Below are 12,333 nucleotides of genomic sequence, written 5' to 3'. Positions count from 1 at the left end.
GTTTTGACTTATCATGCTTTCAAGACCTGGCCCTGAGCCATGGTTTGTCCTCATCTAAGTTTTGAAGGAGGTAAAAAGACTGCTCAGCAGGAAAACAAAATAAAATCTATATTTAATAGAATAAAAGCATGAATGAAAAGAGTCTGTTGTGGACTCTCCAGGTCATCTTAAATCCTCTCAAGTCAATGTGGTACCCAGATCTGGCCAGTGAGTGTAACTGAGATCCAGCAGGGGATCTCAATTTGTCCTTATTTTATAAAGGGGAAGGAGAAATGTCCCCTGAAGCGTATCCAAACTACAGAACAGTCTGTGGTTCCATCATCATTTAATTGTCTGCAGGCACAGAGGTATTCTCATCATTAAACGCCTCAAGATCCCTCTTTCACGACTATGGAAGCAAAGCCCCATCCCTCCAATTTCTCAAGCCTTCTCAGTACATTGTCCCCTGGCCTTTGAATCCCAGCCCAGTGATGTGAAGTGAAACACAATTTCCCTTTATTTAGGGCAAAACAAAACAGAACAAAACTGCCAGGGACTTTCCCCAGCCCTGTGGATCCTCTTTCCCCAGATACAACTTGCTGACTCTGGGATCTGTTCTACAGTTGGCTCCATGGTTTTGCTTGGTGAGAACAAGGAGGACCTGCCCCCTCAGAAGCAGGAGAAAGCCTTTTTCTCTCTTTTCATAGGAAGGAGCACAGTCAGAGTTTCTCCCGCGTCTGCCCCTGTGTGCGTCTCTGGTCCAGCCTTGCCGTGGCCGGGCCATGGGGTTCCCCAACTGCTCAGCGCCCGACACCATGGTGGACATGGCTGTGGGCATCCTGCTGGGCCTGGAGTGTGTGCTGGGCCTGATGGGCAACGCTGTGGCACTGTGGACCTTCTTCTTCCGGCTGCGGGTGTGGAAGCCCCACGCTGTCTACCTGTTCCATCTGGTGCTGGCCGACCTGCTGCTGGCTGCGTGCCTGCCCTTCCTGGCTGCCTTCCACCTGAACCACCGGGCCTGGGGCCTGGGCTATGCCACCTGCCGGGCCCTGCGCTTCCTGCTGGACCTCAGCCATGGCGTGGGGGTGGTCTTCCTGGCTGCGGTGGCCCTGGACCGCTACCTCCATGTGGTCCACCCTCGGCTCAAAGTCAACCTGCTGTCCTCTCGTGCGGCCCAGGGGCTCTCAGTCCTGGTCTGGCTTCTGGCAGGGACCCTCACCCTTCCAGGCCTGCTGGGGATCTCTGAAGCTGCCCAGGATTTCCCTGAGTGCTCCAGTTTCTACCCCAGGGCAGAAGGCTCCCTGAGCGCCACCTGGCAGGAAGCTCTCTTCTTCTTCCAGTGTGGTCTCCCCTTCGGCCTCATCTTGTTCTGCAATGCCAGCCTCATCAGGACTCTCCAGAGAAGACTCCGAGACCCTGAGAAGCAGCCCAAGCTTCATCGGGCCAAGGCGCTGGTCACCGTGGTGGTGGTACTGTTTGCTCTGTGCTTCCTGCCTGGGTTCCTAGCCAGGGCCCTGACGCATGTTCTCTGGGGCCTGGGAAGCTGTGGGTCTCTGCGGGTGATGATGCATGCCCTGGACATCACAGGAAGCCTCGCCTACCTGCATGGCGTGCTGGACCCCGTGGTCTACTGCTTCTCTAATCCCACCTTCAGACACTCCTACCGTAAGGTCCTCAGTACCCTCCGGGGCAGGAGGAAAGCCGCAGAGCCTCCTTGTTTCAACCTCAGGGACTCCTCTTCCTGACAACAGCCACCTCTGACTCCCGCTTCTGTAAGGGCTGTCTGGAATAAGTCATGATGGCTACGCCATTAGGATTCTGGAAGAAGAGGAAGTCTTGTGACTGTACCACAGCTGCTGTGGGCTCTGTGACTTCACCTCATAGGTTCAAACCAAGATGAGCAAGCTAGAGTCTCCTGGTGCGCAGCGACGATGCCAACCAAGTAGCAGGATGGGAAAGTCAAGCCACCGCTGCCTGGCTGCACCTGGGAGATGGCACTTGCTGGACCCGTGGAGGAAGACAGGGCTGGGCGTTGGGGTTCCTCCACCCCTGCCCAGTCTCGGCAAGTTGTTGGCATTTTCTATGCTTCAGTCTTATTTGCAAAAACCTGTGCTTTCTTCTCACTCACCACACAGACTCGGGATAATTGATAGGCTCTGTCCTTAAAAGGAGATTCAGGAATGCGTAAATTATTGCTGTGTGCTCAGCGCTATCTGGCACTTAACATTTTTGTTTTTGTAAAATTTTGCTTTATCTTTACAGATTATACATTATGTTAAAATGCAATTAGTTCCCGAGTTTATTTAAAAAAAAAAAAAAAAAACCTTCCCTGTTAAATTTCTCAAATTTGCCTCTAGAACTTTCTCTTAAGTTTGAATGTCTAAATGCTGTTGAAACTTGCTTTGCTTCCCTTGCTGTGAATAAAAGGGCCACAGAACTTTCTATCTCCTGGGAGAAATGCACAGTGTGAGGTATCAAATGTCATTTGAAATGATCATTTCCAACCTGTTACTGTTGCATGACTTGTGGACCAGGACACCCGGGCACAGTGGGACCCTGCAGACCACCACATGGACAGTGGACAGGGCACCCGCCACAGTGGCTGCATCTTCTTACCTCATTCCTCATAAATTATGTTCCAAACTTGTAGCTCATAATGATGACAGGCGATTTCCTATGTCGCCCTTCCTATGACCCGTCATCCTCTGTTCCAACCTAGAAGCTTAGTTGGGGACAAAAATTCATCACCAAGTTACTCTGAGGAGACAGAGGGTCTGCCTTGCTGTGACATGGCCTCCTGCAGCCCCCAGCAGCCACCTGCACCTACTGTCGACGAGCAGACGCCACTGCTTTTCCCACGGTCCTTGACTCTCTGGCATATGTGAGGTCAGCACTGAGGGCATTGGGCAATAGAAAACAACACAATCACTCCCATCCACAGAGCTGTTTCCTGCCAGGGAGTTTCCTTATCGGGACCAAATTCTACATGTGGGTCCCTCCTATTCTGCTAAGGAAGTGGATGGAAATCTAGCAGAAAGAGCACAGTTTGTCCAATAGTTCCCAGGGAAATGTATATTCCAACAGACTTTACTGTTTTCTCAGGTTTATTTCCTCCTAAGTGAATAGAATCTCAGAGGGCTTAGAAGGGAACTGGGACCAGTGTCTGAATACAACTCCCTGATGTGGGCACACTCCATGCTGTGCCTGCTTCCTTGTCTTGAGACTGGAAAGAAATGCCTCCTTTTCTTCCCCATCTTAACACAGACATGATTTCAAATGCCGAATTGAAAAATCTAACATTGAACATCATTTTCCGCATTAGGAGAATTCCCCCGTAAGCATTGCTGCTGGATTACACAACAGACTACCCAGAAGCTGTTTCTTGGCTGTTTTCCCACCGTGAGACCTCTAGATTCTTAACTCCCTGCACAGGTGGAATCTGTGCCGTGAAGTGGCCTGGTCACCTGACTGATGTTACTGTCACAACAGGTAAAGCCAGCCCCCTGCCGCTCACCCGAAAGGCTCTGCAGGCCAGCACCGTGCCCAAGAAGGTCACAAGGATGGCTGGCCCTCCAAGCCCTTGCCCTCTGTGACTCTTTCCCTGGGAGTGCAGTCCTTACTCCAGGGTGCTGTGGCTCACCACACCCTGCCTCTCCCCTGCTCGCATTTTTAGGGTGACAGAACCCCGCCATCTCTGGAGAAGTCTCCACACACCACTGCTGCTGCTTGAGGCCATTCTGAAGTTCCCTGGCCTCCTGCTTCCTGGAGCAGTTGGTGGCCTCCTCTCTACTCACCGGTACGCTGCAGGCTCAGGGAATCCAGAACTCTTAGAAAACCCTGATACCTCGGCCAACCCCAGAAGCTCTGATTCAGTTGGTCTATGGAAGGGCCTGGGCACTGGTGTTGTTAAAGTCCCCTCATTAATTCTACTAGTGGGCGGCCAGGGCTGAGACCCGCTGGGGTAGTGGCTCAAGGCAGGGCCTGGGGGAACAGCATCTTGCTCCATCACTTCCTAGCTCTGGAAGCTGGGACTAGTCACCCAGCCGCTCGTCACTCTCCTCACCTATAAAATGGGAATAATCAGACCTGCCTCATGGGATTATTGTGGGACTGAGTAAAATAATGCATAAAACCTTCAGTGCAGAGCTGGCACACCGTAAGCACTCGGTGCGTATCAATTTGCTACTTTTAAGCTATCACTTAATTCCCTTGTCATTGTGTACTCCCCTGACCAGACCATGGGGCCTTTGGGGACAGAGTGTTCTTTCTCTTTATTCTCAACACAGAACCCAGCACGAACAGGATGGTGAAAAGTTCTGTTTATCAAAGGCTTCTTAACTGTTCTTTCTGCTTGGCAAATCCTCTTTGAATGTTTCATAACCATTCTGACTCATTTTATTTCTCATGTCTGAGAAATAGGACACATCTCTGTCCCCTGAAGGTTGAGGGCCACACCAGTGGCCTGTCTCTGAGGCTGTGCCTTAAGCATCCGGCCTGTCCTGTCGGAGGCCCCTCCAGTGCTGTGCTCAGATCGGTGTCTTCCTTACAGAGATGGAGTAACAGGTTCTTTTTCTCCAGGTTCTGCTCTCTGAGTGAGGAAATGACTCAGAAGGGAAGTGTGGACAGACAGGGCAGCACGAGTCTCAGGACCACAGCTGTTTCGCTGCTGGTAGCAGGTTTTGGTTTCTTTTCTTCCGGGACTCATGCCTTGTGATGAGGCAGGGACCCCGTCTTGGCTTGGTCTAGAACCTGGCAGATGCAGGAAGGACAGCCAAGCACAGGTGTTCCCTGGAGTGAGGGATAGCTTTCCTTGCTGAGAGGATGCTATCACGTTGTAGACTTCTGCTGACCTTGTTGCTTCTCTTTTTAAAATCTCATGAGAACTGATTCCTCCTGGTTGTTGACAAGTCCTCTGAGGCAGGCATTCTGCACGGGACATTCAGGTCTGCATCTAATGAATTCCTATTAGCCTCCTCCAGGCTCAGCCCTGAGAGTGTCCTGTGTGCAGCCTCGGCCTGCTTGTGGACTTGGCAGGTGTCCCACTCCTGACCACACCCCACATGGGATCCTGTGTGCCCTCCTTTCACATTCACACCATAAAGCTTGGACATTGCCAATTTACCTTTGAATTCCTGATGCTTTGTTCAGAGTTTGGTACACAGTAGGTGCTTAATAAATGTGTGAGATAGATAATAAATAGAAAAATGAATCCAATTTAAAGTTAACAAATGAACTTTATTAATTATGTAATCGCTAGGTATTCTTTCAATATGCTTAGAAAATCTCAATTCAGAGGCAAACTTTTTTTTTTTTTGAGCTGGAGTCTCACTCTGTTGCCCAGACTGGAGTTCAGTGGCCACTCCCGGCCACCGCAGCCTCGACCTGCTGGACTCCGGTGATCCTTCCACCTCAGCCTTCCAAGTAGCTGGAACTACAGGTGCACGCTACCACGCCCAGCTAATTTTTTTTTTATTTATTGTAGAGATGAGGTCTTGCCAGTTTGCCCAGGCGGGTCTCAAACCCACGTACTCAGGTAATTCACTCACCTCTGCCTCCCAAAGGCACGGGATTACAGGCTGAGCCACCGAGCCCAGCTCAGAGGCAAACTTAAAATATCTTAAAGAATCTTCAAAGAGGACGCTGACACAAATGAAAATGTAGTGCAACTGTAATTAGAGAAAGCATTTCTGCTGTATTTTCACAGCCATTTCTGCAGTAATTAAACCTACGCTTTTGATGTATTTAAAGGTCAGGATAGTAAATAGACTCCACACTTGCTGTGGGTTTGGCTGGGGACCGTGAAATACATAACATGAGCTCAGGGGCTTCCAGAACATTCTGACCATTCTGAGATCCCCAACCAGTCATCTTCAAATGCATCTTTGGCTCATGTGTGGCAAAATTCACACACCATAAAACGCATCATTTTAATCATTTTTGAGTGCAGTTCAGCGGCATCTGAGCACACTATTGTGTAACCATCCCACCATCCTCTGCAGAACTCTTTATCTCACAAAACTGAAGCTCTGTTCTCATTAAACAACTCCTACCCCCAGCTCCTCAGCCACCATGCACTTTCTGTCTCTGTGGATTTGAAGGCTCTGAGTACCTCATATGACCAGAAACCTGTAGTGTTTGTCCTTTGATGACTAGATGATTTCACCTGGCATGACCGCCCACAGCTCAGCCATGTTGCGGTATATGCCAGAACTGCCTTCCTTCTAAGGATGACTGACATTCTGGGGTCTGCAGACACCACAACTGGCTTATCCTTTTATGCACTGATGGACACTTGGGTTATTTCCACCTTTTGACTGTTGTGAATAATGCTGCCATGAACACGGGCGTACAAATATTTCTTTAAGACCAGCTTGATTTTGGGGGGCATATATCTAGAAGTGGAATCACTGGGTTGTATAGACATTTGGTTTTTTTTTTCATTTGTTGTTGTTGTTGTTGTTGTTTGATTTGGTGTCTCACTCAGTTGCCCAGGCTGGAGTGCAGTGGCATGATCACAACTCACCAAACTCTCAAACTCCTGGGCTCAGGTGATCCTCCTGCCTCAGCCTCCTGAATAGCTGGGACTACAGTCATGCACCACCACATTTGGCTATTTTTTGTATGTTTTGTAGAGACGGGGTATCACTATGCTGCCCAGGCTGGTCTTGAACTCCTGAGCTCAAGTGATCCTCCCACCTCAGCCTCCAAAAGTGCTAGGCTTACAGGTGTGAGCCATTGGCAAGCACCCAGCTCTTGACCTCCCTTCTACCCACTGGTGAATCCCAGGGGCCACATTTCCCCATAGTCACCCGCTTCTGACCCTACGAGGAGAAGGTAGAGCCGAGTTTGTGGAAAGCTGAACTGGGCTGAGACCCTGCCCATGAGCACAGCAATCTCCTCCCCAGGATCCGGCTGCCAGTCAGGGCTGTGCACCAGGGTAGAAGGGAGTCTTCTCTCTGCCAGCCCAGCCTGTGGCCAGAACAGAACGCTTCCCACATCCTCCTCCAGAAGGGACGGTTTACTTGGTCCCCTAGTCAGCAAGGGAATTGCCTTCCATGTGCGGTGCGTCTGTTACCTTTTTCATTTTGCATCTTCAGCAATTTCTGGAAACAAGGGTGTGATGGCGATCAGCCCCAGGGCCAGAGATGCCCACCAGGCAGAGCCCGAGGTAGGGGAGATGTACCTCTGGGAAGAAGAGGCACAGTGTGGGGCAGGACCTGCCATGGGAAGGGGGAAATGGAGGGAAGGCCAGGTGGGCTGGGCCTATCTGTCCTGGCGGGAGCCAAGGAGAATTCAGACATGAGATGCATGAACTGGCATCACCTGTAGTGGTCCTGATGGTCAGGGTGATAGGACAGCCAGAGGAAGCCTGCAGGGAAACGACAGAGAAGCCCAGAGGGCTTCCCATGGCTCCTGAATGCAAAGGCGTGGGGAGGGGGCGGGAGAGGCAGGTGCAGGGGAATGGAGCAGGCATCACACCCAGTCCTGCACTCCTGACCTGACAGAGGCCAGTCTAACTGCAGCATGTGGACAGCTAAAGTGGTGTCCATCTCAGAATCCATGAACGAGTTGTCCAAAGGCTAAATTCAGCCAGCAGACAGACTTCATTTGGCTCACAAATTATTTTTAAATTCTTACACTATATTTCGTTTCTTTTCTTTTTTAAGTGAAGTTCTGCATTTTCCAGAGTCTAGATTTTCAACTCTTTGTAAAAAACCGGAAGCCTTGCAAGCCTGGGCCCTCATACCCCTTCCCCAAGCCCCAAGGCGGAGTGTGCACGTCTGTCCCTGCCCGTCCCTGCCTGTCCCTGCCTATACCTGTTCATCCCTGCTGGTTCCTGCCCATGCCTGCAGGCGTCCATGTGTCTGGCCCATGTCTCACTGGGTTTCCAACATGTTTCTGATGTCCCTTCCTGAGTTTCATGGTAAACTTCATGTGTCGGCATGTCCAGGGTCAAGCAGGCATCTAGATGTGGTATGAGGGTGTTTTGTGGCTGATGGGCATCTGTGGTCAGCTGACCCTGAGCGAAGCAGAAGATCCTTCTGGCTGTTGGTAGGCCCTACCCAGCCAGAGGGCTTAAAGGACAAAAGCTGGGGCTTCCAGGAGAAGAAGGACAGTCGTGTGAAGACTGTCCCTGAGCTGGCCACCTGCCCTGACCCCACAGGTCTCAGACGTGCCGCCCTGCTCACCATATGCACTGATTCCCTGAAATAAATCCCTTGGTATACATTCGTGTCTCCTGCCAGGTCTGCCTCCCTGAAGGCCATGACTGACAGAGACTGACAGAGACGCTGATTTATGGGCACATTCATCAGAGGATCAGAGGCAGTGGTTTCTGTGACAACAGGAGGTACTTCCATCCCCCACCCCCAGAATTGATCCAAGCCTCTTAATTCGAGGTTGTTCCTCCTTCCATCAAGGTCACCCTCCAGCCTATGTGCACTTCATGGACCCCAGACTTCCCCCTTAAACCCTCCTGTGCTCTGCCGTCTTCAAAGCTACAGCACCACACCAAACGGCTCTCGTACAACACCACATTAGCCTCGCATGTGCATAGTGCTGTCCAAAAACGAGAACTCACCAGGTTCCCTTTGGACCTCTGGACAGAACCCAGAAAAGCTCAAACTGCTTATTATTTATATATCTATGTGATGCTTTCTTTTCATTTCTAAAAAAAAAAAAAAAAAGCAGCTAACCCTTGCCACAAACCTATTCCCATTGAACGCAAGCATGAAACAGAAGCCTCAGTTCCGAGTTAAGTGCTTTTGGCAGTTAAGACGCACTAAAGATCTAGTTAACACTAGTGATGATTCTTAAACTTAATGCTGGCAAAAGAAATCCCCTTAAACTGGAACGAGAACTTGGAGTCGCACCTTGGACCTAAAGACATCCTGCATGTGCCAGAGAGACCCGAGCCCACAGAGCTTTGACAGCAGGTGGAAAGTCGATGCAGTGCTGGTTTCCAACATGCACATCAGTGGCGGAGATACCCCCAGGGAGGAAATGCCCCCACTCTTGAATAATTCTCTTGGCTAGCCGGGCTCAGTGGCTCAGCCTGTAATTCCGCGCCTTGGGAGGCTGAGGTGAGTGGATTGCCTGAACCCGCGGGTTTGAGACCTGCCTGGGCAACTTGGCAAGACCTCATCACTACAATAAATCAAAAAATCAGCCGGGCGTGGTAGCGCGTGCCTGTAGTTCCAGCTACTTGGAAGGCTGAGGCGGAAGGATCGCCGGAGTCCAGCAGGTCGAGGCTGCAGTGGCCGGGAGCGGCCACTGCACTCCAGTCTGGGCAACGGAGTGAGACTCCAACTCAAAAAAATAAAAATAAAAATAAAAATAATTCTCTTGACTCATTTTTACCAAGACGCTGGAGCACACATGCATTTAGTTTCTAATTCAGTAACATAACAGCAAGCCCACTGACCCCACCTCCCATGATTACAGTGTTTACCTAAACACATGAAAAGCCATCGAGCTTTTTTTTATTCAAAAACATTTTTGTTCATTTTTTTAAAAATTTCAAATACCAGAATCCCTTCATTTAAGAGCTAGCTACCTAGAAAAACGCATTAGCTTTTTTTTTTGCCAACATGAAGGTTTTAAAAAAAAAAGCTGTCAAAAACAATAAAAAGAAACAAAGAATATAAAAATGTGGACAAAATGGTCTGGAAACCATGGTGACTTGGTAATCAAGTCGCCTGCGCATGAGGGGTATGTTGGAGGGAACTGATAAAAAACAAACACACCCACTAGCAGATGGGGACAGAGGTTCCCTGTCATCCTTCGTTGTGGGAAGGTGAGGTTGCTGCAGCCTGCAAGCTGGAGCCCCCACAGGTGTGGTGCCGTCATACCCAGCCAGCCCCCTGGCTCCACAGGGCCCTGGTGCAGGGGCAGGGCTCTCTCCAGCCCCTCCAACCTCACAGAGAACACTTGGGGCACAGGCTGCTCTCGTAACCATGGTAACCATAACAGCCTGGAGACAGCTGGGCACAGCTTTGGCCTGGCAGGTGGTGAGCCCAGCGACCCTTCCTCAGTTGTGAAATGTTGACGGTCTGAAAATCTCCAGGTGAGGGTCAAGGCTGCCAAACCTGCAATTTAAAAGCCAGGATCTGTGTGATGCCCACAGAGAGAGTTCCCAGTTTCCCTCTCTGAGAAATAGGGCATCAACACAGATACAGATGTGCGCATGTCCATTTGTCTTGCCTCATCTCTGCTGGTCACGATCAGTCACAGCTTAGGAGATCACCAGGTGTTCAAAATGCAGCCGTGGGTCCTCTCACCCGTGGTCTGGCTCCTTCCACCAAGAGCAACCTGGACCTCTTGGTGAAGCCGGGGCTGGGTGTTGGGCCGAAGTGTTCACAGGCAGAGAAGAAAGCAATGGAGTGATGATTACCTGAGAGGCAGAAACGTCTACAGCTGGAAAGACTCCCTGACCAAAGAACTCACACTTTGGGGGCCTCCTATCATGCAAACAAAAACAGAGGGGTGCATTTGTAGCCACCACAGGTGAGTACTTACTTACAACACACCATGGAATTAGAAGCACAGCCCAAACCAGGAAGTCAAAGGCATTGATGAAATGATCCTGTGAAGTGGCACTGAGAACCTTTCTTTATCTGTGTATTGTTCAGACAAAGGGGTCTCGGGTGCAGGGCCCCGTGCTGGGCACTGACCATCCAGCGGTGAGGTGGATACAACCCTGCTCTAAGGGCGCCTCATCTCCAGGAAGGGACACAGGCTGCCAAAGGTAAGACACATGGAGTAAGTTGATGAACACACAAATAAATGAATGTGAGAGGCAAGAGGGCTGAAAAGAGGGTGCAAGTCAGAGGACAGCAGCATGGACACCCACGTGGCCAGAGAAGGTGGGGCGGGCCCCACGGAGAGGATAACTGTCAAGGAAAACCTTGCAGGCTGACCAAGCCCAACTCGTGACCCAGAGCCAAAGGCACAAACCAGGCAGAGCCAATGAGGCAAGAAAGACCACCCTGGGAAGAAGGGGGATGACCGAGGGATGGGACCTGCCCCAGGAAGGGGGAGATGGAGGGAGGGCCAGGCAAGCCAGGCCTTTCTTGTCCTGGCAAGAAAGTTGAGGAAAGTCCAGATGCAAGACGCACATGCTGGCGTCACGGCCTCAGGTGATTGTGACTGCCGGAGTGACAAGACAGCTGGAGGAGCTGCAGGGAGACGGCAAAGGGAAGCCCAGTGTGGGTCAGGGCAACTCAGTGTGAGTCAGGTCAGCATGCATCAGTCAGAGTGAGGCAGATTTGGAGCCGCCCAAGAAGGGAGGAAAGTCACCCCTCAGGCCACAGGAGTGGTGTTCCGAGGCACAGCCACTAGCTGCAGGACACTGCCGAGAGATGTCACTTGTGTTCGCAGCACAGAGCTCCTGGGACTTTCAAAGGCACGTTTTGGTGGAATGGGAAGGGGAGGGGACAGACTGCAGGGGCTCCAGAGCAAATGGGGAGGGTCGGACGCCCCTTTTGAGGAGAGGCAGAAAATGGGGGTTGGAGGTGGAGATAGAACTGAGGAGAGAATCAGGGGCTTTGGTTACACTTTCCATCTTGCTTTCGTTTTATTACTAGATGGAAACAATCAAATGTGTTCCTGGTTGGCCTTCTCAGGGCCAGGACAGGGAGGACAAGACCAAGGATTCCATCACCGCAGACGTGCTCTGCACGAGCAAGGTTGGCCTTTGCCAAGAGGGCAGCTCCACCTTGGCAAAGTCGCAAAGGGTCTGATGATCGCAACACTGCGCTCCCGGGAGCTGCCGCAGAGGAGGACTCAGGGCTTCTCCTCAGGGATGCAGCCACCCAGGTCGGTGGCAAACCTGAGCTGAAGGAAGGCATCATGTAGGAACAGGTGACAGATCCAGGAGAGGGCCCTGGTGGGTGACCTTAGGATGAGGGGACCGCCAGGCTCAGGGAAGTGGCCCTTGGATGGGTACATGATGTAACAAAAATAAAATGAGGGCTGACTGCAACACGACAGAAGTGAATTCCCTATTTTCCTGGGAGCACCGGGCAAGTGGGCAGGGCAGTGGTATCCAGGCTGGTCGTGCTGTGTTCAACAACCGCTTCCTAGGTCACGCAGGGGCTCCTCCCCTCCAGAGACAAGAAAGACAAGAAGGATCAGACCTAGAACTGGCCCATCCACTTGTGTCCAGGTGTCTTCAGCCGGACCTCAGGCCCATGGCCCCATGAAGACACCAGGAGGCTGGGAAAGGAGACCAGCTGTGTGTGCCCAGGAGGACAGGGTGGTGGGCAGCTCTCCACAGCACAGCCATGGGGTGCTCTGTGGTTCACTGAGAGTGATCCATGAGAGGGCAAAATGGCCGAGGAGACAGCTCACGAG

General features: G+C 51.3%; 1 protein-coding gene across 1 annotated transcript; it reads left to right on the top strand.

Moving 5' to 3' along the window:
• The first annotated feature begins 761 nt into the window (after nucleotides 1–761).
• GPR31 (G protein-coupled receptor 31) lies at nucleotides 762–1,724 on the top strand. Its single transcript, XM_008068865.1, has one exon. It carries the CDS (start codon nucleotides 762–764, stop codon nucleotides 1,722–1,724), a length of 963 nt encoding a protein of 320 aa, XP_008067056.1.
• Nucleotides 1,725–12,333: the final 10,609 nt, after the last annotated feature.

Source organism: Carlito syrichta, unplaced genomic scaffold (assembly GCF_000164805.1).
Source record: "Carlito syrichta isolate Samal-C Ts95f unplaced genomic scaffold, Tarsius_syrichta-2.0.1 Scaffold311607, whole genome shotgun sequence".
In the NCBI taxonomy this organism is placed as follows: Eukaryota; Metazoa; Chordata; class Mammalia; order Primates; family Tarsiidae; genus Carlito; species Carlito syrichta.
The sequence above is the reverse complement of the archived record's forward strand: the minus strand, read 5'-3'. Positions and strand labels throughout refer to the sequence as shown.